This window comes from Hippocampus guttulatus, chromosome 3, assembly GCF_054856545.1.
Source record: "Hippocampus guttulatus isolate MCC_2025c chromosome 3, RoL_Hgut_1.0, whole genome shotgun sequence".
NCBI classification, from domain to species: Eukaryota; Metazoa; Chordata; class Actinopteri; order Syngnathiformes; family Syngnathidae; genus Hippocampus; species Hippocampus guttulatus.
In genome coordinates, this window is record NC_141263.1 from 28,090,100 (window position 1) to 28,109,458 (window position 19,359).

The 19,359-nt window shown below is 47.0% G+C and overlaps 1 protein-coding gene across 9 annotated transcripts in view; it reads left to right on the forward strand.

Annotated features, from left to right (window-relative positions):
• mtss2b (MTSS I-BAR domain containing 2b) overlaps nucleotides 1-19,359 on the forward strand; it is a 32,687-nt gene that overhangs the window by 4,873 nt on the left and 8,455 nt on the right. For 2 of the 9 annotated variants that reach the window (XM_086107938.1, XM_086107942.1), the window contains exons 2-10: nucleotides 6,606-6,667; nucleotides 7,153-7,226; nucleotides 14,229-14,313; nucleotides 14,580-14,671; nucleotides 14,893-14,967; nucleotides 16,704-16,861; nucleotides 17,030-17,137; nucleotides 17,264-17,361; nucleotides 18,860-19,139. In XM_086107938.1, the coding sequence (XP_085964064.1) occupies nucleotides 6,606-6,667; nucleotides 7,153-7,226; nucleotides 14,229-14,313; nucleotides 14,580-14,671; nucleotides 14,893-14,967; nucleotides 16,704-16,861; nucleotides 17,030-17,137; nucleotides 17,264-17,361; nucleotides 18,860-19,139 (1,032 nt within the window). Of the gene's footprint in view, nucleotides 1-6,605; nucleotides 6,668-7,152; nucleotides 7,227-14,228; nucleotides 14,314-14,579; nucleotides 14,672-14,892; nucleotides 14,968-15,068; nucleotides 16,154-16,703; nucleotides 17,138-17,263; nucleotides 17,362-18,859; nucleotides 19,140-19,359 lie in introns of those variants that run through there. The other 7 variants (XM_086107934.1, XM_086107937.1, XM_086107939.1 and 4 more) reach the window with 6 other exon arrangements.

Sequence of the window (19,359 nt, forward strand, 5' to 3'; positions counted from 1 at the left end):
GAGTTTATATTTGCCTCAAAAGGATGACAGTTACTGGGAAAAATAATTCTCGATGCATTCGATTGAAACTCAATAGTTTTGATTCATTCTCTTGCAACTGAAATTAAATAAAAAAATACATTAGCTAACAAATTCACTTAGGTTGAGTAGTTTTGCTTAATTTTGGTTCTTATTCGTATTGGCATGTGAAAACATCGCCTCGGCAAACTCAATTCAAAATCAAATCTATATTTCACTTGCAAATAATGTTGAGGATTGAAATGGCCGCATTTTGACATGAGCGTTCAAATACACAAAATCAATTAATATTGAAGTTAGCATTTGAATCAAAATGTTTAACATTGAAACTAAAATTAAAAAATGGACGTTTTGCATTTCTATTGTGCCCCACGTGTGACAGCGACCTCACCCACTGCCCTTACATACTCTTAACACAGCATCCGGGACGGCACTTTGACCATGAAACCAGCCCCCCCCCCCCCCTGACCCCCCACCCCCCAAGTGTTAATGAGCTTGTTGACCCACAAGTACACACCCTCCCCCCAAACACGTGAGCACAAAATCTCACGTCAGCAGCTCGGATGTGCAACGTGTCTTAAAAAACTGCCGCTTTTACTTCCTCTCCGCCTGCCATTGCAATCCTCCCTTCCTCTTTGCTCTCGGCACACGCACTCTCCCCCAAAATGCTCCGTCTGTGCGTGTGCGTGTGTCTGCGTGCGTGTCGCAAACATGCAAATTAGTTTGCCGTCTTTTGTGCTGCGTAGACTTGAACACACTCAGGTCACTGGAAAACCTTCCCCTTTGCTCATAAATCTCACCCCCGATATAAATGCGTGCGTGGGCACAATGTATGTGTCCCAGTGTATCCCCGGAGGTCGGGCTTAATCTGCACTCATGCGCACACGGGGTCACGTTCACGGTCAGTGCGCCGATACCACGGAAGAGGAAAAAAAAAATACTGTATATGATTCCGACTGAACGGCTCCGCGGCGTTTTGAAAATTGGAATCGCTTCGTCCCGTCAGCGTCAGCAGTGCCGTTTTCACGCGTTTGCAATAGAGAAGTCATCCCAGCCTGTTGCAATACGGACAAAAATCAGGTACCCTCTCCTGTTGCGCTGCAACTGCTCGAGCACCCACTAGAATTAGCGGTCCATCGGCCCGATTTTGGAACCTCCCAACGTTGTGTGATTTTGAAAAGCCCTCGAATTCAGACTTCCGCCGGTGAGGCAGTGAAACCAATCCGAAAAATCTGTTGAACTAAGCTGAAGACAAGCACGGGACCCACAGGCGGACCCAATGGACTCGGTACACGTTTATTGTCAAGGCAGAGGGTCAGGCCAAGGAGGCGGGAACCAAAGGCAGTCAGAGAAAGCCGAGCAAGGTGCGCTGGGGGACACGCGGAAGGTCGCTGACCAACTTCAGACCGGCCTCGATGCTGCAGAGGAGAGCGCGGCTGACGAGGTGGAGGCCGGCAGGTGTGCGGGCGTGGCAGGCGCCGTGATTGGGGAGAGGCCCGGCCCACGCCGAAGAAAGGGAAAGGCAAGCGAAAACAGAACAGAGCGATTGGAACCCTGACAACAGACACAATGGAGTCGGACAAAATCAGGTATGTACTGCGCATCGTCCGTGACTAAAGAGTCCAATCGGGAATCCACTGGCCTGCTATCTGAAGCTTCTCCATTTCCCGGGTAGTGCCAAATTGGCAATATTCTTGCTCTGAATGGTGGGATCAACACAAAAATCAGCTATCAATCAGCCAATCTTTGACTTGCGCTGCCTGAGTATCGAATCAGGCATCCACCCCCCCCAATGGTTGAACTTAGGCACATGTGCCATCTTGAAAATCGTTTGCCGCCATTGGACGACGGGAGGGATAATGACACGAACTTCCGATCATTTCCTTGGGCCCGTGCCTCAAGACTCGTACCTCATGAGCGTGTTGACAAGTTGCTGCGCTGCGTGACCTTCATCCTCATCCTCATCCCAGTACAGCGCAGCTGCACTCAGTCATCAATACGCACACTCTGTCCCCAGTGCCAGAAAGAGAGGCGAATAGAAAACAAGTCATTCAGCCAGTGTGTGATTTTCGTTGTTTTCGCGGGCACAAAGCGGCAGCAAAATGGAGTCAGTATTCCAGCCCAGTGGAAGTGGATCATTACATTACATTTGGGGACCCGAAGAACGAGTCTGTTTCTTCTCACTGTCTCCGGTTGCTCCCAATCGCCTTCAGAAGCCTGATGTCATGTGACTGAAGATGCTTTGTGTGTAGCGTGCGTGCGCGGGTGTGATCCGGAAAGAGAAAGGCGAGAAGAGAAAGTCTTGTCCCTGTGAATGCAGAGAATCAGAGCAACGTGAATCCAAAGACGGGTTGACCCGTGACCGCGGTGACTGGTTGAGTGGCGCCCGGAACCGAGGAGCTTCGCATCCCCCGCGTTGACTTTCTACTTCCTCCGTCGTGTGTCAAAAAGGGAACTTCAACAATTTGCATGCTTTTTGCATTGCGCAACAATCTGTGTTACTGAAGTTGATGGAAAACTTTGACCGGTTGAGTACCGACTAGAGTCAAGTATCCCCGAGGTGAATAATCACAAAACAAAGCCCCCATCCCCGATTCGTTGGATCATGCCAAAAGGCAAGCAGTCTCATAACGACGAGTGCTGACTCAAACCTCAAAAACCGTTCAGACCTTTGAATGTCAGGAGCTTCTCCAACCTCTGTTGGGTCACGAAAACCTGCGTGAATTCTTGAGCACCGTCATGAATCGGGGATCCACAGACGTGACATTTGAACTGAGCTAGCGCATCCATCTTGTTTCGTTTTGCAAAAGAAATAGTGTGGGTGTTCAAATCTTTGATCTGGACGTGTTTTGGAGTTGTTGTGTGGGATTTAAAACATTTTCCTGGAGAACAATGTGCGTGTTGAGACGTTTAATTGGTGTTGAAACTGTTTATGGGGAGAAATGTGGGTGTTCAAATGTTTTATTGGAAAAAATGTGTGTGTTGAAACCTTTCCTTAGGAATAACGTGTGATGAAATCTTTTAGTGGGAAAACAGTGGGGATTCAAGACCTTTCGTTGGAAAAAGTGTGGATGTTGCAAACTTTCGTCACGAAAAATGTTATGAAAGGTTATGAAATCCATAATGTGAGTAGTAAAACCGTTCATCAGGAAAAGTATGGGTGTTTAAATCGTTGATCGTGAAAAGTGATGAAACCTTTTATCGTAAAATGTGTGGAAATTTAAATATTTAATTCAGAATAGTTTTAGTGTTGACAAAACTGCCTTCAGGAAAAGCGTGGGTGATAGTTTTTTCTGTTGGGAATGTGTGTGTCACCTGCAGAGGTAGCGGTGTGAAATCTTGAAATCTTAATTCGAGAAAATGTGTGTGTTGAAAGCTCTCATCAGACGTGTCCATTCATCTGGAAAATGTGGGTGTTGCAACTCCTCATCTATTGAGATGTGGGTCTTAAATTGAAATATTTGATCAGGGAAAATGTGGGTATTGAAAGCTTTTCCCTGCAATAGCGTGGGTATTGGCATTGCACTTGAAACCTTTCATCTGTTTAGGTGTGGGTATAGAAATCTGCAATTGGGAAAAATGTGGGTGTTGACCCCAAATGGTCTTTCTGGGTCATGTTGTCCATTCGGTGGGACTTGCTGTTCTTCCGTTTTGCTTGTGAGACTTGCAAGGTGATCTCGCCGAGGATCTTTGCTCTCCTTGCCCATCGTCCTGTTTGCCGCTCGTCGGGCCGCCGGCGTATCGCTGCGGACGAGGAGCTTAGCGTCTCCTTTTGTCTCTTTTGTCTGGCCGGCGGCCGGCAAGCCAAACAGAGGAAATCCAGCAAAGAGCCATGGAGGGGAATGGAGGGATTAGCCCCGTTTTTTCCTTTGCCTTTTTTTCGTGGTCCAATTGCAGCAATTCACATGTTTAAATAGACTACAGCCTTCATATTTAATCAAATAGACGGTCGCTTTTTCTCATCAAATATGTCCACTTGAGCTGCGTAGTCGCCACACAGGGAGGAGAAACATTTTGCTTTCATGTGACGCCAACAAACGACTTTAAACTGTCACAGCGTCAGGATGTAGTCATCTGATGCCAATTAAAAATGATCTACAAAAATAAAAAGAACAAATATCACTGTGCAGTAGTGCACTCATTCGTACCAACAACACTGTTATGATGGAAATGAAAATAATGGAAGGAAATGAAACGGTTTTGGAGACATTTCGGGTTTCAATTCAGTGGACGTTGCGCTGCTCCATCTGATGTTCACGCATTGGCCACCCACGGGCCAATTGTTAGTCCATTCAAACATCCACGCTCAGCCATAATAATAGTTGTTCCTTGCTGAGGATAAAGAATATGCCTGTGAGGATTGTTATATTGTCTCCATGCGTCACCACTAGGCTACTATCTGAAAGAGTTGTAACACCACGACACGATGCTATGCGTTAGCCTGGCTCTGGCTTTTCCCGTGATGTGTTAGCATTAAGCTAGTGGTCTTTGCAATGTATCTGACTCTAAGTGTAAAAATGAACACCCTGGCTCACCTACTGTAATGTAATGCACCGGCATTTGCAATCAAAGTTGTTCTTACAATTTTTCTGCAGAATTTGTAGACGCTCCTGAATGTATGCTATTGCACTAAGCTAAGTGTGGAGGCTTGCCGTGTATTGTTTGAGAAATTTCTTGCTGGTGGAGACAAACAAGGGAATATTGAGCCCGAGTGTGACGAGAAAAGCTTTGACAGGCTTCACAAAGGCAATCGTGGGGGTGGGGGTCGGGGGGCCCTGGATGGGAAGAAGAGGAGGCCATCTTGGCTGGCTCCCAGCATCCTCCGTCCTTAACGAGCCAAACATTTTAACGAGCTGAAGATGAGGGTGATGAAGATGATCTCCTCTTACATGCACTCACTGAGCTTTTATGTTGCAAGCCAAAGAAAAAGCTCTTCGATGTTCCAAACTGCTTCTCTGGCACTCTGACTTGCGTTGAGGACCTCGGGCGCTACCGCAACTCGCTTCGGGACGTGGAATCTTACCTGTCTTTTTGTCCATACAAATTCCGTCTGGGATGACTTTTTTTTTTATTTTTATGAAAAATCTACTGATTTTTATGATGTAAAATGGCATAGGCTGGAAAATCCCACATTCTAATTTGTGCTCGTGGAGTTTCTGTAAAATCAGAATCGGATTTATTGACCATGTATGCAAGAAACACAAGGAATTCACTTTCCAGTTACAACCTGTTCAGAGGACAAGACTAAGATGGGCCAGACAGAACGAGAAGTCTGGCGGGTCGCTGATAAGAGATCAGTGGACTTCATTTTTGTCACTCTTTCACCAGTCAAAGCATGAATGCGACAAATTTTCTCGATGAGCAAAATGGAGGTTCTCGCCCGTACTGGAACAGACATTGTCAATATTGAAATACTTTCGCAATCGGTTTTGGACAAAAAAGGATGCGGTGAAAAGCTAGGGACAAGGCTCCAGGGAGGAAACTCCTCATGGTTTAAGTGTGGGTGTAAAACCTTTTATGGGCTAAGGGTGGATGTTGAACCCTTGTTTTAGGAAAACCCATAATTAGTCTTTATTGAAGCATTCATGCATTTTTTTAATCTACAGTTTTGGAATATGGGGAGTTTCAAACCTAAATCCTTTTGACGGCGAGTCAGATGTGCTCACCACGAGGTCCACCATGCTGCCCTAGATGAGGCTGCATGCCGGTGAATCGGCGTTGCTGTTTTCCGCGTGTCTGTCTCCTATTTTTTTTTTAACACCACCACAATATAGTTTGATTGAATTGTATTTGCAAAAATGCTAATGGCGCAGGGCGTTTTGTGTGTGTGTGTCAAGATGAGGGCGTTGCTGCACGTTATCTCCCGTCCACACGACTTTGTCTCTGCGGTGTACTTCAAATAAGCAGACGAGGGGCTTGGAAGGCGAGTCTGCGCGGCTTGCATGTGTTTTGCTACCAAGGGACAACTCGGATTCCAACCCAAATGATGCCACATCAAACGCGCCAGATCAAAGTGTTTTAGTGTTTGTGATATGACTATTTGAAGCCCTGCCCCCCACACTTTTGCACATGCGCACATGCATCACACTCGTTCACATTGCCCGGTTGTACTCTTGTCTTATTTTGGGATTGGGGATGGGCTCGGGGGGGGGGGGGTCGTCACCACATTGATGGCACCAACTGATACACATGCGCACGCATACACAGTCAATTCACAGGCGTTTTATCGGAGTTCAGAGGTCAGCGTGGGTCAAGTGTAATGTAATCGGGGATGCAGCTCGGGGGAAGACAGCAGCAGAGGGTGGGGGGCGGAATTTCATTAGCAGTGCTTTGATGCCGTTGTGTGTGTGTGTGAGTGCGTGCGTGTGTATGTGTATATTTTTATGAGGAAAGTAGTCAAAGAGTCCATTATGGGTTACGGGATTTGACGGAGCTACATGGGTGTCCACAATGAGTCTTGAAGACAATAACAGAAAAAGAAGCACGTTTTCATCCAATATAATTTTTTTTACATGCAACTATGTCATGCATGATATTTCACATGTCACTGTTTCTCACTTTGTGTGTGTGTGTGTGTGTTACACCAGTGCTCCTATCCAGTGTGGGAGGACTTCAGCGCAAAGGCCACAAAGCTTCATTCACAGCTCAGGTGAGCTTTCTGTTGCGATCAGTCAGCACACCGTGACCGCGTCCAAATTCAAAGGCTGCATTTTTGACTGCGCGACACGACACGCCACACGTGGTTTCTAAAATCTTGAAAGAAAATTTGTAGGGTCAGGTCCTTTAACACTTTCAAAGGTTCTTCCTCATGTTGCCCAAAAAGTCAGTCAATGTCATCAGCAACCTTGACAAGTAGAAATATTTTTTTCTGTGTCATCAATAGTTAATGTAATATTCAGGCAAAAATCTCCAACTCAGCAAAGGCAATCTAAATAACTAGGCTACTATCTTGTTGAATGTCTTGCCTAGTTTAATGACGACTAAAATATGCATTGCACCTCGCTGGTTGACTGACTAGAGCGTCAAAATAGCTAATCGTTAATTTAATTGTGGCTGCCAAAATCGTGACCACAATTACAATTTGATGAAGTGCAGCCCTCCTACTGTGTAATAAATGTTCACATGTTTTTGTAGAACGACAGTTTTGGCGGCGGTGGCCTTCCTGGATGCTTTTCAAAAGGTGGCGGACATGGCGACCAACACTCGAGGTAGGACCACGAAAACACGTCGGCAATTTTTCCGGGGTTGCTTTTTTTTTTGCAGCATTTACCATGTTTGACAAGTTTCTCTTTGTGCATTGTGACCTCCTTGAGCGTGCAGTTTAGTTGGGTCGGTAGCTAAGGGCTAACAGGAATTAGCATCGCCATTGCGGTCATCGGAAACCATCAACAACTGTTCCTTTTGCACAAAACGGCACTCATGTGCAGCCGATATAGTCTTTTTCATCTGTGAAGACAACTTGGAACCGCTGAAGTTTAAATATTTTCATCTTGACGTGGTTTTTCAATCAATTCTGCTAAAGAGTTGGGGGTAGTGTAGCTTTAATAGTTTATTGCTTAGGGTCATTTTAAAATTGTTGCGGTTCGGGGAATTGATACCTTAACGCTGCTGCTATATTTTCCGATTCCCAGACCGGCAGCAACAAACGGACCAAACGTGTCAGTGCCGGCGGCCGTATGCACGGACGCTGCTGTTCAAAAAAATCATTCATTTGACTTTGCAAAAACGACAACTGTCACTCGACGCCGTGACGCCATCCGTGCCAATCGTCGACATAACAGGACTCTCGAAACAAGGCGCATGCCGCTGACGACATTTTTATCTTTCTGATAGGCGTGCACAAGGTGCCGCGTTGCTCAATTAGCGTTATTGTCCCGCCTTTCCCGAGCAGATCACATTGGAGCAGTCCCAGATTGCTATTGCGGAGACGTCCTTGGAGTGTTTTACAATCTGTCTCTTGCCGGGTTCAATGTCGCATCTTCCGGCTTTCAATTTGCTGTTGCCGCATTGTTACATAATGAAGCTTAAAATGCGATTTGGGGTCCGATTACTTCTGTTTGGCTTTTCTTCCACAAAAGGCAACTTGAAGCCTGCCTCTTGTGTGTCTCTCCCATCTGCAGTTAAGTAACTAAAAAACAAACAAACAAAAAAAACACAGTGTCATGCTTGATGATGCTTGGTGTTAGAAGTGACTATATGCAACACACACACACACACACACACACACGTGTGTGTGTGTGTGTGTGTCTGCCTCTCGACCAATCACGTGCAGGCTAGGTCACGTGTGCCGGCGCGGTTGCCAGGCAACAAGTGAAGGGAGGGAAAAAAATAGCCTTGTTGCTGAGAGCAGGGCAGGGAAGACTTGAGAGATCTGGTGTTGTTCAAGTCAGCTGTTTAGACACCAATGACACACGTGTTTGAACACACACACACACACACACACTTGCAGCTTGTCCAATGAGAGACTGTAGATGCGGCTGCCATTTTGGTTAGCAAAGGAGATTCACTCTTCATGATTGTATTCTTATTTGTTGTTTTGAGAAATATATCTGTTTTTCGCTTCACATATTTTTCTGACACATGCAATTTATTTCAAAATTGCCATTTTATTTGTGTGTTTTTGATAGTTTTGGATAATGGTGTTTGTTTTCAATGTACTGTATCTGGGAGTCTGCGCTTCTGCAAGTGCTGCTGTTTTGCTCAGCAACAGGAGTTGAAATGGGTGCGGCGATGTGTCTTGCATTTGGAATAAAATGAGTTCTTCTTATTATTATTATTATTATTTTTATCTAGAATCTGTCATCACATTTACATTTCAACTACTTTTCCATTATAATTGATATTTTTATTACTTTCGATTTTTTTTGTCATTTTCCGATATCTTCCACAAATATTTGTGGATTATTAGAGTAAAATGTGTATTGTAGATTTTATTTTCAGATATTTATTGATTTGATTTGTTTGTTTCTCCATTTATCAATGAATGGCTTTTTAAAATATCTATTCATACATTTTTATGAATGACTTTTTAGTGAGCTTCATTGAACGGATCATTTATCGTTTTAGGATTATTATCCAATTTACAAACAGGTCAGCGTTCGGTTGGGAATATGAAGTGAGGTCGTGACACTCGCCACCTACCGACCTGGTTTTTGTTTTTTTCTTTCTGTGGAAGGGTAACGTTCAAAAGGATGCTTTTACTTGACGTTTCTAAAATAATAAATAACAAATCAAAGCCCTCAACCACCCACCGCGCCCCTCCCTATAAACCCCCTAATATGGTCATCTCTGGAAGGACATTTCCTCATGTCACAATCCAGCATTGTCCAGCGGGTCAACCAAACAAGACGTGCTGTGTTACGCACGCACGCACGCACGCACACATGCATACACACACACATACGCGCTCACCCAGTGTAGAGGCTTCAGTGAGCATGGGAAGCGGAAGCTCGGCTTGTCACTCTGCTCCGAGGCCGCGTGACTGACGATGGCCGTGCGTGTTTGCGTGTTGATGAACTTGTACTGCCTGAGTGCACGTCAACAGTGCAGCGGGCGCCAACAGAGAACTAACGCGACAAAAAGAAAAGACACCTTGTCGAACGCCTGAAAACCAAACATGACAATGGTCAAAGTCAACAGGATTCTTGCCCTGACACAAAAACCTGCGAGCTCGTCACAACGTGGCCTCATGTGCCTTCTGTCATACTGTATGTCAGTCAAACTCAAAACCCGATCGGGTCCTTGTCCACTCGCGTCCGACTTGTTGAGTGAGCTCGCCGCCGCGTTTGGGTGTCGCGTGGAGCGTCGCCGAACGTTACCCGTGATGCTATATTTAGAACACTGCAGTGTGTGACTCAGCGCTTGCTGCCCGCCTGCCCGCTCGCCTGGCTGGAAGATGATGATGATGGCGATGATGTCATCATGATTTCTGTTGTCACGGTGACGCACTTCATTCTTGATGGGGAATACATCGCTCTCATTGTTGTACGTGAGCCGATTCGAGGTACTGCATGTGCGTTTGTGTGTCGGTTCGTGTGGAGACGTATGATGCCCATTTTGGCCACGTGTTTAAAACGGCCGCCCCCAAGTGTGTGAATCACACGTCTGTCAAAATACCCCAAGATCAGTGATGAGTTATGACAACCAAAGGGGCGGAGCTAAGGCGTCGAGATTCGGACGATGTTTTCAAATCAACCAAAATAAATACATAATTTTTTTTTTTTTAATTTCCCCGTTGGACGCAGCACTTCATACTCATACCTGGTTACATTTACATATTGCACAATTGGCTACTTTGGCAAAAGAGATGAAATGACTGGAAAAAATGCCTCATTATCATGACCAACATGATCACAATTATGGCAGAATGATCACAAATTGTCCTTCGAGAGGCTAATGCTAACGTATTTTCACTCGTGCGCACTCTGCATAAAAGTGACGCTCAGTGTGTTGTTTTCGATTAATAGGATTGGTTGGCCTTTGGTGCTAACTGAGCGCATTCGCCTCCCTCAAGGAAATGCTTGGTAAATTTCTTTTTTTGGGGGGGGGCTGTTGTTGCCAAGGCAACAGCAGCTTGGGTGGAGAAATGTAATGTGACAGGAAGTGACCGCCCCATGACCCCTCAAACTGAAGTCAGTGTTTACGAGTGCGTGTGAGAGAGGACACTTCAACAGCGCAGTGTGGCTTTTCTACCGCAACAGCCCATTAAAATGATGTTGTATTGTTTGGTTTAAGAAAAAAAAAAAAGTGTCAATCATGATCAGAAAATGACAATTATTTCATGTCTCAAATGGTACAAAGACGAAATGTGACATTTCCAGGTCAAGGCCAAAGCCAAAGATCAAACAGAGTAAACTGAAAAATAAAAATGGAATATTTTCTCTCTGCGAAGGATTAAAAACTTGTTGGGGAGCCAATTTGTTTAATTTGGTTGTTTAGTGTTGCAGGATCTTGAATTTTAGGCAATCTGCTTGAGTCCGTTAACATGACAAGGTAAAATATCATTTTGCCACAAACCACATCGAGTCACACCTCAAATTAACTGACTCAAATTAGGTCTTTCCCAATCTGTCAACTCGGGGGGGGGGATTGTGTCAAATTTTAATTGGTTTCATAGAAATTGGGTATGTGCTTCATGCGTCATCTTGCCGTCTCACAACAATACCTCTGGCTGTCGCTCTTTCGTGCTTGGTGGAGGTAATGAGTGACCCCCCCCCCCCCCCCCCCCCCCTGTCTGTGATAGATGTGTCCGTCTGCAGAGGCTTTCGTGCGCTTTCGAGTGGGAATGTGTGCCTCATGAATAATTCCACCTCATCCGGGTCTCGCTGGCCTCATTAACATGGCTAGCCTTCGGTTAGCATAGCTAGCTCCTGGTTAGCAGCCTTCCTTTTTTTTTTTTTTTTTTTTTTGTCTCCCGGTTGCTGCTGTGTCACCGTGAGAGATGGAAGCGCTGCAGACGGCTGTAACCACGGTAACGGAGGCCTTACTTGCTCTGACGTTAACCCTGATGCTTCCGATTTCCTTGTTTGAACCAGAAATAGAACACAGTAAACCCTTGGTAAGAGCTTCTCACCTATCAATACACCGAACGATGATCCCAATTAACAAACACAAAGCAAAAAAACAACATAGAAGTTAAATAAACTGGAACAAAACAGATTAAAATGAAAGAAAGTCATCCATCAAATTACAGCAAGAAACCAACTAAAAATTGACAAAATGAAAATTTGAAGTAAGAAGGGAGAGCTTTTTATTTACTTTAAGATCAGTCAAATCAAACGTCAATGTGAATAGGTTGGTTGGTTCGAGAAAACACGATTTTTCCTGATGATTACTTTTATTCCCTAAATCCAGAAACAATCGACGCCCCTAAATAGGTTCAGAATTGCCCGTCGACGCCACAAGATCGCGGCAAATCACTAGTTTTGTCACATTAAATCCCTTCAACGTTTGTCTTCCCTCAGCACGCGGATGCCGCAGGTGCCAGAGCAAGTCTTGTTGTGACTTTTGTGCGCAGTCACGTCATCTACAAACATTATTATTAATGCATGATGTGGTATGCCTTGGGTCCCCCCCCCCCCCCCCCCAACAGTGCTTCAAACGGCTCGGATTATTCATTACAACTCAATTACACGCAGTCTCTGATCATCAAAGGTCATTAGAACATGATAACATAGAACACGAGCACACACATTGCTGCATTCCAGATGTGCGGCGTGCGCGCGTGCGCGTGTGCATCTCCTCATCTTGTTGTTGATCTCCCGCTGACTTTGAAAGGCATGTTAATGGCAGCCAAACAGGAAGAGAACCATCATCAACCGGAGCCAGAGATCAAACGTATTCAACACACGCGCACGCACAGTCGCTGCAGCACTGTGCTTGTTTTTTTTCCCCCAGCTTTTTTTTTTTTTTTTTAGCTCATTAAAATGTGTGAGACAAGCCCTCTCGTTTCCTCCTGCCTGGTTTCCGCTTCTGCTACTTCATCTTTTTCGTCTACCATTTTTCCATTTGGCGTTGTCCTTCTCTTTGCCACTCCTCTCTTCTCTTTTTTTTTTTTTTCCTCATCCACACTGACATCATCATCACATCAAGATTTTAGTTCTATTTCCAAATACTTGCCGGATTGTTATGTGTGTGTGTGTGTGTTTGGTGGCTCTACTTTATTGAATGGTTGCCGGGTAGATCAGGAGGTGCAAGGGAGGAATTTGTTCATTATGAATGGAGCACTTTTCTGTGGATCACAACAACACTCTGTGTGTGTTTGTGTGTTTGTGTGTGTGTGTGTGTGTGTGTGTGTGTGAGAGAGAGAGAGAGATAACGTTATAACGATACACTGCGTCAACGAGAGGGTCTGAAGAGGGTCTTGCCCATCTCGTCTATGAAATTGGGTTTTGCAAACCAGCAGAGCTGAACGGTCCATTTTTTGGGGGAATGAACTTTTCAACAAGTACAGAATGTAACTTTGAAGTCCAAATACATTTGCATTTCATGTTTAAGAACTATGCATCAAGTTGCGATACTGTTCAATATCCGTTTTGGGTTTTCAGCTCGCGCCTCGTACCTACCGCGCTGGCTGCCGTCGTTGAATGCTGGGCCAACATTGTGCCGGCACCCGGCAAGCCGAGCATTTGAAATGTCAAGTTTTAAAAAGGCCGCTGCGGCTAATGCGGCTCGCATCTCGCTCGCTCGTCAGCTTTGGACGGCGGCGACGCTCGCAGGGAGGGAATCCCACTTGATTGCCAACCTTTTCCACTGTGTACATGAGCAAGCGGCAGCGCGAGCGAGAACTCGGGCCTGTTGGGGCCTTTGACGGGACTCGCAGCACCTTGTTTGGGAAACGCGCGCGCTCGCCGACCATCACTCAAAGTGCACCAGTCAACTTTTTCCACGCCGCCTCCAGAAATAGACACCCATGTTTATGTTAGCAAGTTAGCCGCTATTATGCACGCGAGCTTGCGCGCGCGCACACACACGCACACACACAAATCCTTGTGCTACCACTGAGGACTATGACAAATCACAGTCACGGTTGCATTTTCCTTCTGCTACTTCACTACTTCTTGTGCTAATCCATTGAAACAAGTTTGGGTGGAATCTTCTCCTTTTTATTTTGTCAAATGGTTGCAGGAAACAAAATCCAGGATCCAGATCAAAAAATGTTTTTTTGACCACTTGACAAGATAAAATGGAGCAAACTCAACACAGCGCCGGGTTTTTTTCCGCGTACTTTATCTCGTACTTTTTTTGCTGCTACCCCCCCTACGAGTCCAATCTCTGTTTTTGAGTACTACTCCAGCTATGTGACTGCACTGAAAAAAAAAAATGGCGTGTTGAATTTATTGGATTTTATTTCATCAAGCGGCTGCGCAAAATGAACTCCACTGGATCCAAATCATTTTTTGAAGTTGATGTGAAAAAAGTCTCAGATGATTTTATTTCAGGCAACCACATGACATCATAAAATATTATTTTCAGTGTACTACTGCACTTCGACTACTTTCTATTTCGACTACTGATGAGTATTTCTCCTTCTGCAACGACTCCTTCGACTAATACGGCAAAAACTTTTTCCGTGTCTCTGAATAAAAATATGAGTGCACGGTAACTTTGCGACAAACGCCGCAACGGCTTTGGGCTACCGCAGTACTCGTGAGTCTGAGTATCACCCGGTGAGTACTAGCAATGTGATGCAATGGTCTTTCCGTCTCCAGGGGCAACCAGAGACATCGGCTCGGCTCTGACCAGGATGTGCATGAGGCATCGCAGCATCGAGGCCAAACTGCGGCAGTTCACCAAGTAAGCTCCTAAGACTCGTGAGTGCTAGCAGTGAATCCGACAACAACGACGACCGAATACTCTTGCTTCTACAACAACTTGGTATTCGAGTTACTACTTCCGCTACAACTACTTCTGAAGACAACAGTCACTACTCCCACTTCTGAATACTACAACGATCACCACTGCTTACTTCTACCCCATCTGCTACCGAGTATTTCTACTAAGTACTACTAATGTGGAGTACTTCTCCTTCTCTGACGCTTTTATCGTCCCCCCCCCCCCAGCGCGCTGATGGAGAGCCTCATCATGCCTCTGCAGGACAAGATTGAAGACTGGAAGAAGACGGCCAACCAACTGGACAAGGACCACGCCAAAGGTACCCGTGCGCAAAGTCAAGGCACGCACTTATCTGAATGCGTGAAGCTGCGGCGGCTGAGTAAATGCCCTCGGCGCGCAAAGTAAGGGATGGGATTCCTCCAGCGCCTGTAGAGGCAGCGAGCCGCCAAGTAAATGTTGTATTTATTGTTGTGGGATGGTCTCCCCGCATGTTCTCAACTCCTGTTTTGCAATTCACGCGCGATCCGGCGTGATCGCCAGAGTACAAGCGGTCGCGACACGAGATCAAGAAGAAGTCGTCGGACACCATGAAGCTCCAGAAGAAAGCTCGCAAAGGTGAGATTGAGATCGCAGGATGGGTCATTAGAGATTGCGAATCACGTGGATGTCAAGGGAAACGTTGCGCTCGGGAATTCGGTTTGGCTTTGTTTCTTTCCTGAATGAGTTTTTCTGTTCAAAATTCAATCGCTCCAATAGGAATAATTTTTTGAAAGGGACAAATGCGTTCGGGTAAACTATTTCTTCTTCTCCTCATTATGATTATCAGTAGGAGTAGAAGTAGTTGAGTCATTATTGAATATAATCATGGTGAAAATAAGGTTTAAAATAAGCTATGAAATCCATCCATCCATTTTCCGAACCGCTCGATCCTCACTAGGGTCGCGGGGGGGTGCTGGAGCCTATCCCAGCCGTCTCCGGACAGTAGGCCCACACTCACACCTAGGGACAATTTAGAGCGTCCAATCAGCCTGCCATGCATGTTTTTGGAATGTGGGAGGAAACCGGAGCACCCGGAGAAAACCCACGCAGGCCCGGGGAGAACATGCAAACTCCACACAGGGAGGCCGCAGCTGGAATCGAACCCGGTACCTCCGCGCTGTGAAGCCGACGTGCTAACCACTGGACTACCGGGCCGCCCTAAGCTATGAAATGATTTAAATATTATTTTTCTTCAAACAAATTTCCCTCTCCCTACCCAGTGTTTTCCTTTCTGAATTCTGACTGTAATTTCCCCATTGCGGGACAAATAAAGGATATCTTAATCTTAAATAAGAAGAACCAATACGACGCATGTAGACAAAACAAACTCATTATTTCATTTTAATATATTCTTAATGTACCCATTTGAGTCCCTTCTATTTTTTCGAACGAAACAATGCCCCCCCCCTTTTGCGTGAGTCATCAAAGACGCTCTCATGTCAAGTGTCGACTAGAAGAAGACGTAGTTAGATGGCGACATCTGGTGGCCATCAGAGTTGCTTTTTTTTCTCCTCCTCCGCACTCACTGTTTTGCTTCTGTCAGTTGCCAGGCAGAGAACAAGCCCCCAGCCCAAACAAATATCAGAATTGTGACCTGTCTATTGATGTTTTTTTTTTCTATGTCTGCTTTCTTGTTTCCATGGCTGACTAACACTTTTGACTTTCCCTTTTTTTTTCTCCCACTTTGCCGCTCCCCTACAACCCCAACACACCCCAAACACACGCGCACACGCCTCTGGCTGGCCTCTAATAGAGATCCAGGGTAAGTGCGTGGGCCTCGTACCCTTTCCCACATCCGTGAACAACACGGGCACATACTCACGGACAGAAAGGCTCGCGTAACGGAAGACGACACATTTGACACATCGACTTTCACGATGCATGCCAAAGCTCACTTCATGTATTTTTTTCCAGCTTCCCATTTTGCATGCACCTCGCCCATCTTGTCACATCTTCAACTTGTCTCCATTTCACTGACTCAGCTGGTAGAGCAGCTTCGGCTTGAGGCCCGTTGGGACTCGTCGCGGCCTCCGCGGCGTCTGCATGCGCTCGCCGCTTCATCCTGATGCGCTGCCGGCCGGAACCTCCAAAGTTCTTACACTCGGTTGATCATCAAGAGAGCGAGCTTCACATAAATCGAGGGGACGAATCCACTGGCACCCACTTTGACTTTGGAGATTCCGCTGTTAGCAGCGACCGTTCACGTTAGCGACCGTCCACGTTTGCGCCACGCTCCGCGTGCTCGCATGCGATCGGCCCTTTCTGCTCTCGTCTGAATGGTGGCCCATCTGTCCTTTTTTTGCCTTCGTCAGGGCGCGGCGACCTGCAGCCTCAGTTGGACAGCGCCATGCAGGATGTGACCGACATGTGTCTGCTGATGGAGGAGATGGAGAAGCAGGCGGTGCGGCGGGCCCTGGTGGAGGAAAGAGGAAGATTCTGCACCTTCAGCGCATTCCTGCAGCCCGTCGTGGTCAGTGACGCCGTTTTTCTAGACGCGTATAGATGGATGTGTGTGTGTGTGTGTGTGTGTGTGTGTGTGTGTGTGTGTGTGTGTGTGTGTGTGTGTGTGTGTGTGTGTGTGTGTGTGTGTGTGTGTGTGTGTGTGAGGTACTGTGACGGTGTCCGTGCCTGTTGTCAGAATGGCGAGATTGCCATGTTGGGGGAGATCACACACCTGCAGGCCATCATTGATGACATAACAGTGCTGACCACAGACCCACACAAGCTGCCCCCTGCCAGTGAACAGGTGACACACACACACACACACACACACACACACACACACACACACAACATGTGCAAACTCAAGAGATGCACGCACACAGAGCACTGAAGTGTGTGTATGTGTGTGTGTACCCGCGTGTGTCTTCAGGTGATCAAGGACCTCAAGGGGTCCGACTACAGCTGGTCCTATCAGACTCCGCCCTCTTCGCCCAGCAGCTCCAGCTCACGCAAAAGCAGCATGTGCAGGTAGGCATATGCGCGCGCGTGCACACACACACACGCACACACGTGCGCACAAAGGTTTAACATTTTCAAACCAACCTCAGACAAAATCCGTAGAGGTGATCAATCCTGACATGGTTAAAACAAAAACAACCGAGGTGATGAATTCTGACATCTCAATCTGTTGAAAGAGGTGCTATGTGTGACCCTGCCCTTGACCATGAGTACTCATGTGTGTATTTGTGTGTGTGTGTGTGTGTGTGTGTGTGTGTGTGTGTGTATGTGTGTGTGTGAGCGTCGACAAGCATCAGAGCATTTTAGTGTTTATCCGAGTGCGTTGTAATTATGTCTTCATCCGAATGGTAAAGTCTCAGTCACGAGACGCGAACGTGTGTTGCGGTGCGTAACGTTCCCTGTGTGTTGTAGTGTGTCCAAATGCATTAGTGTGAATTAGTTTGTGCCAATGCGCTCAATGGCCCTTTGTGCTCGTGCTAGCACCAGTTCTTTGTTTTTCCACCACCGAAATTGGCTCCAGCTCTGGCGCTTGAAACTGGTGCTTAAACTGGCTCCAACTCGGGCGGGGGGGGGGGGGGGGGTGGTATCATGACGATGGCGGATGGAGAGGAACGACTACCTGGACGCACAGAAGTGTTGAGCGGTGAACTCCGGCACAATCGTTGTCCCGCCAGAAGAGCGATCGTGGATGCGCGAGCACGTGATCGCCGACTGGCGGCCGGCCTCGCGATCATCTCCAATGACTCAGAAGAATCAAAGCGTTTGCTGATTGCATGTCCCCGACTGTTATGTACTCCATACAAGTATAATCGATGCTACGCTAAATTGCCTAGTAGATGCTAAAAGCACATGGTTTTTATGATTATGATTATTTTTGTTATGAGTAGCGCAGGCGCTCTTGGGTAAACGCCGACGTAAACAGTGACGTTTGGACGCTATACGATGATGTCATGATGTGGCTCTAACTTGGCTCTTTGCTGCTGGAAAACCAAACGCGATCTTGGTAGGAACTTGTTAAGCACCAACTAAGCACAGCACCGGCCCCGCGGTGGAAAAGCGGGATGACTGTGTCAGTGTCTGTGTTGTTGTGCTGTGTCTCGGTGTGTGTTACTTTGTCCTTGTGAGGGTCTCGTTTTATCAGCGCAGGCCAACGCGTGTTCCTGTTTTGTGTGACCGTGTACCCTTTTGTGTTTGTGTTACCTTGATGCTGACGCACCCCCTACCCCATTTTCTCCTCTCTCCACCCCCCCCCCCCCCCCACTCACCTGCACAAACACACACACACGCTCACACCACCGTGGTCGCTCCCTTGCTTGTGTGTCTCTCTGCGTGTACTGTGTGTGATTGTTGTGCTCGTTGCCCTCTTTCTGGCTTGTGCTTCTTGACGGCCGACTGCCACGCCACCTCCACGCATTTGCCAATCATCAATATGGCCATCTCACACACACACCCACACACCCACACACACTCTTACCCCCCCCCCCCCCTCCCCCACACCACCTCACAGCAGCGTCAACAGTGCCCACAGTAGCGCCTCCCGCTCGTCCGGCGGCGGTGGCCTGGGCGGCTGCGGCGGCGGGGGCTCGCTGCCCCACTCACCCACGTCCTCTTCCTCGTCCTTGTATCGCTACCGCAGCAGCCTGCCGTGCCAGCCCGGGGGGGCTGCGGGGGGCATCGCCGCCTACCGCCTCAGCAGCGTCTCGTCCCACGACTCGGGCTTCGTCTCTCAGGACGCCAACGTCTACTCCAAGCCGCCCTCGCCCATGCCCTCCGACATCACCAGTCAGGTGGGAATGAATTTCCTTTCTTCGCACTGCACTCCAACTCCACACGTTTGTCGCTCCTCCCCTCTGGTGGTATATTTCCGGTCACTTAGGGTCATTTAGACGTGCATTTTTGCTGTTGGTGGCCGGGGTCATTCGCTTTCCCTTCACAACCAATCGCGCAGGCTTGACCGTCTATTTCAGGGGTCGGCAACCCAAAATGTTGAAAGAGCCATATAGGACA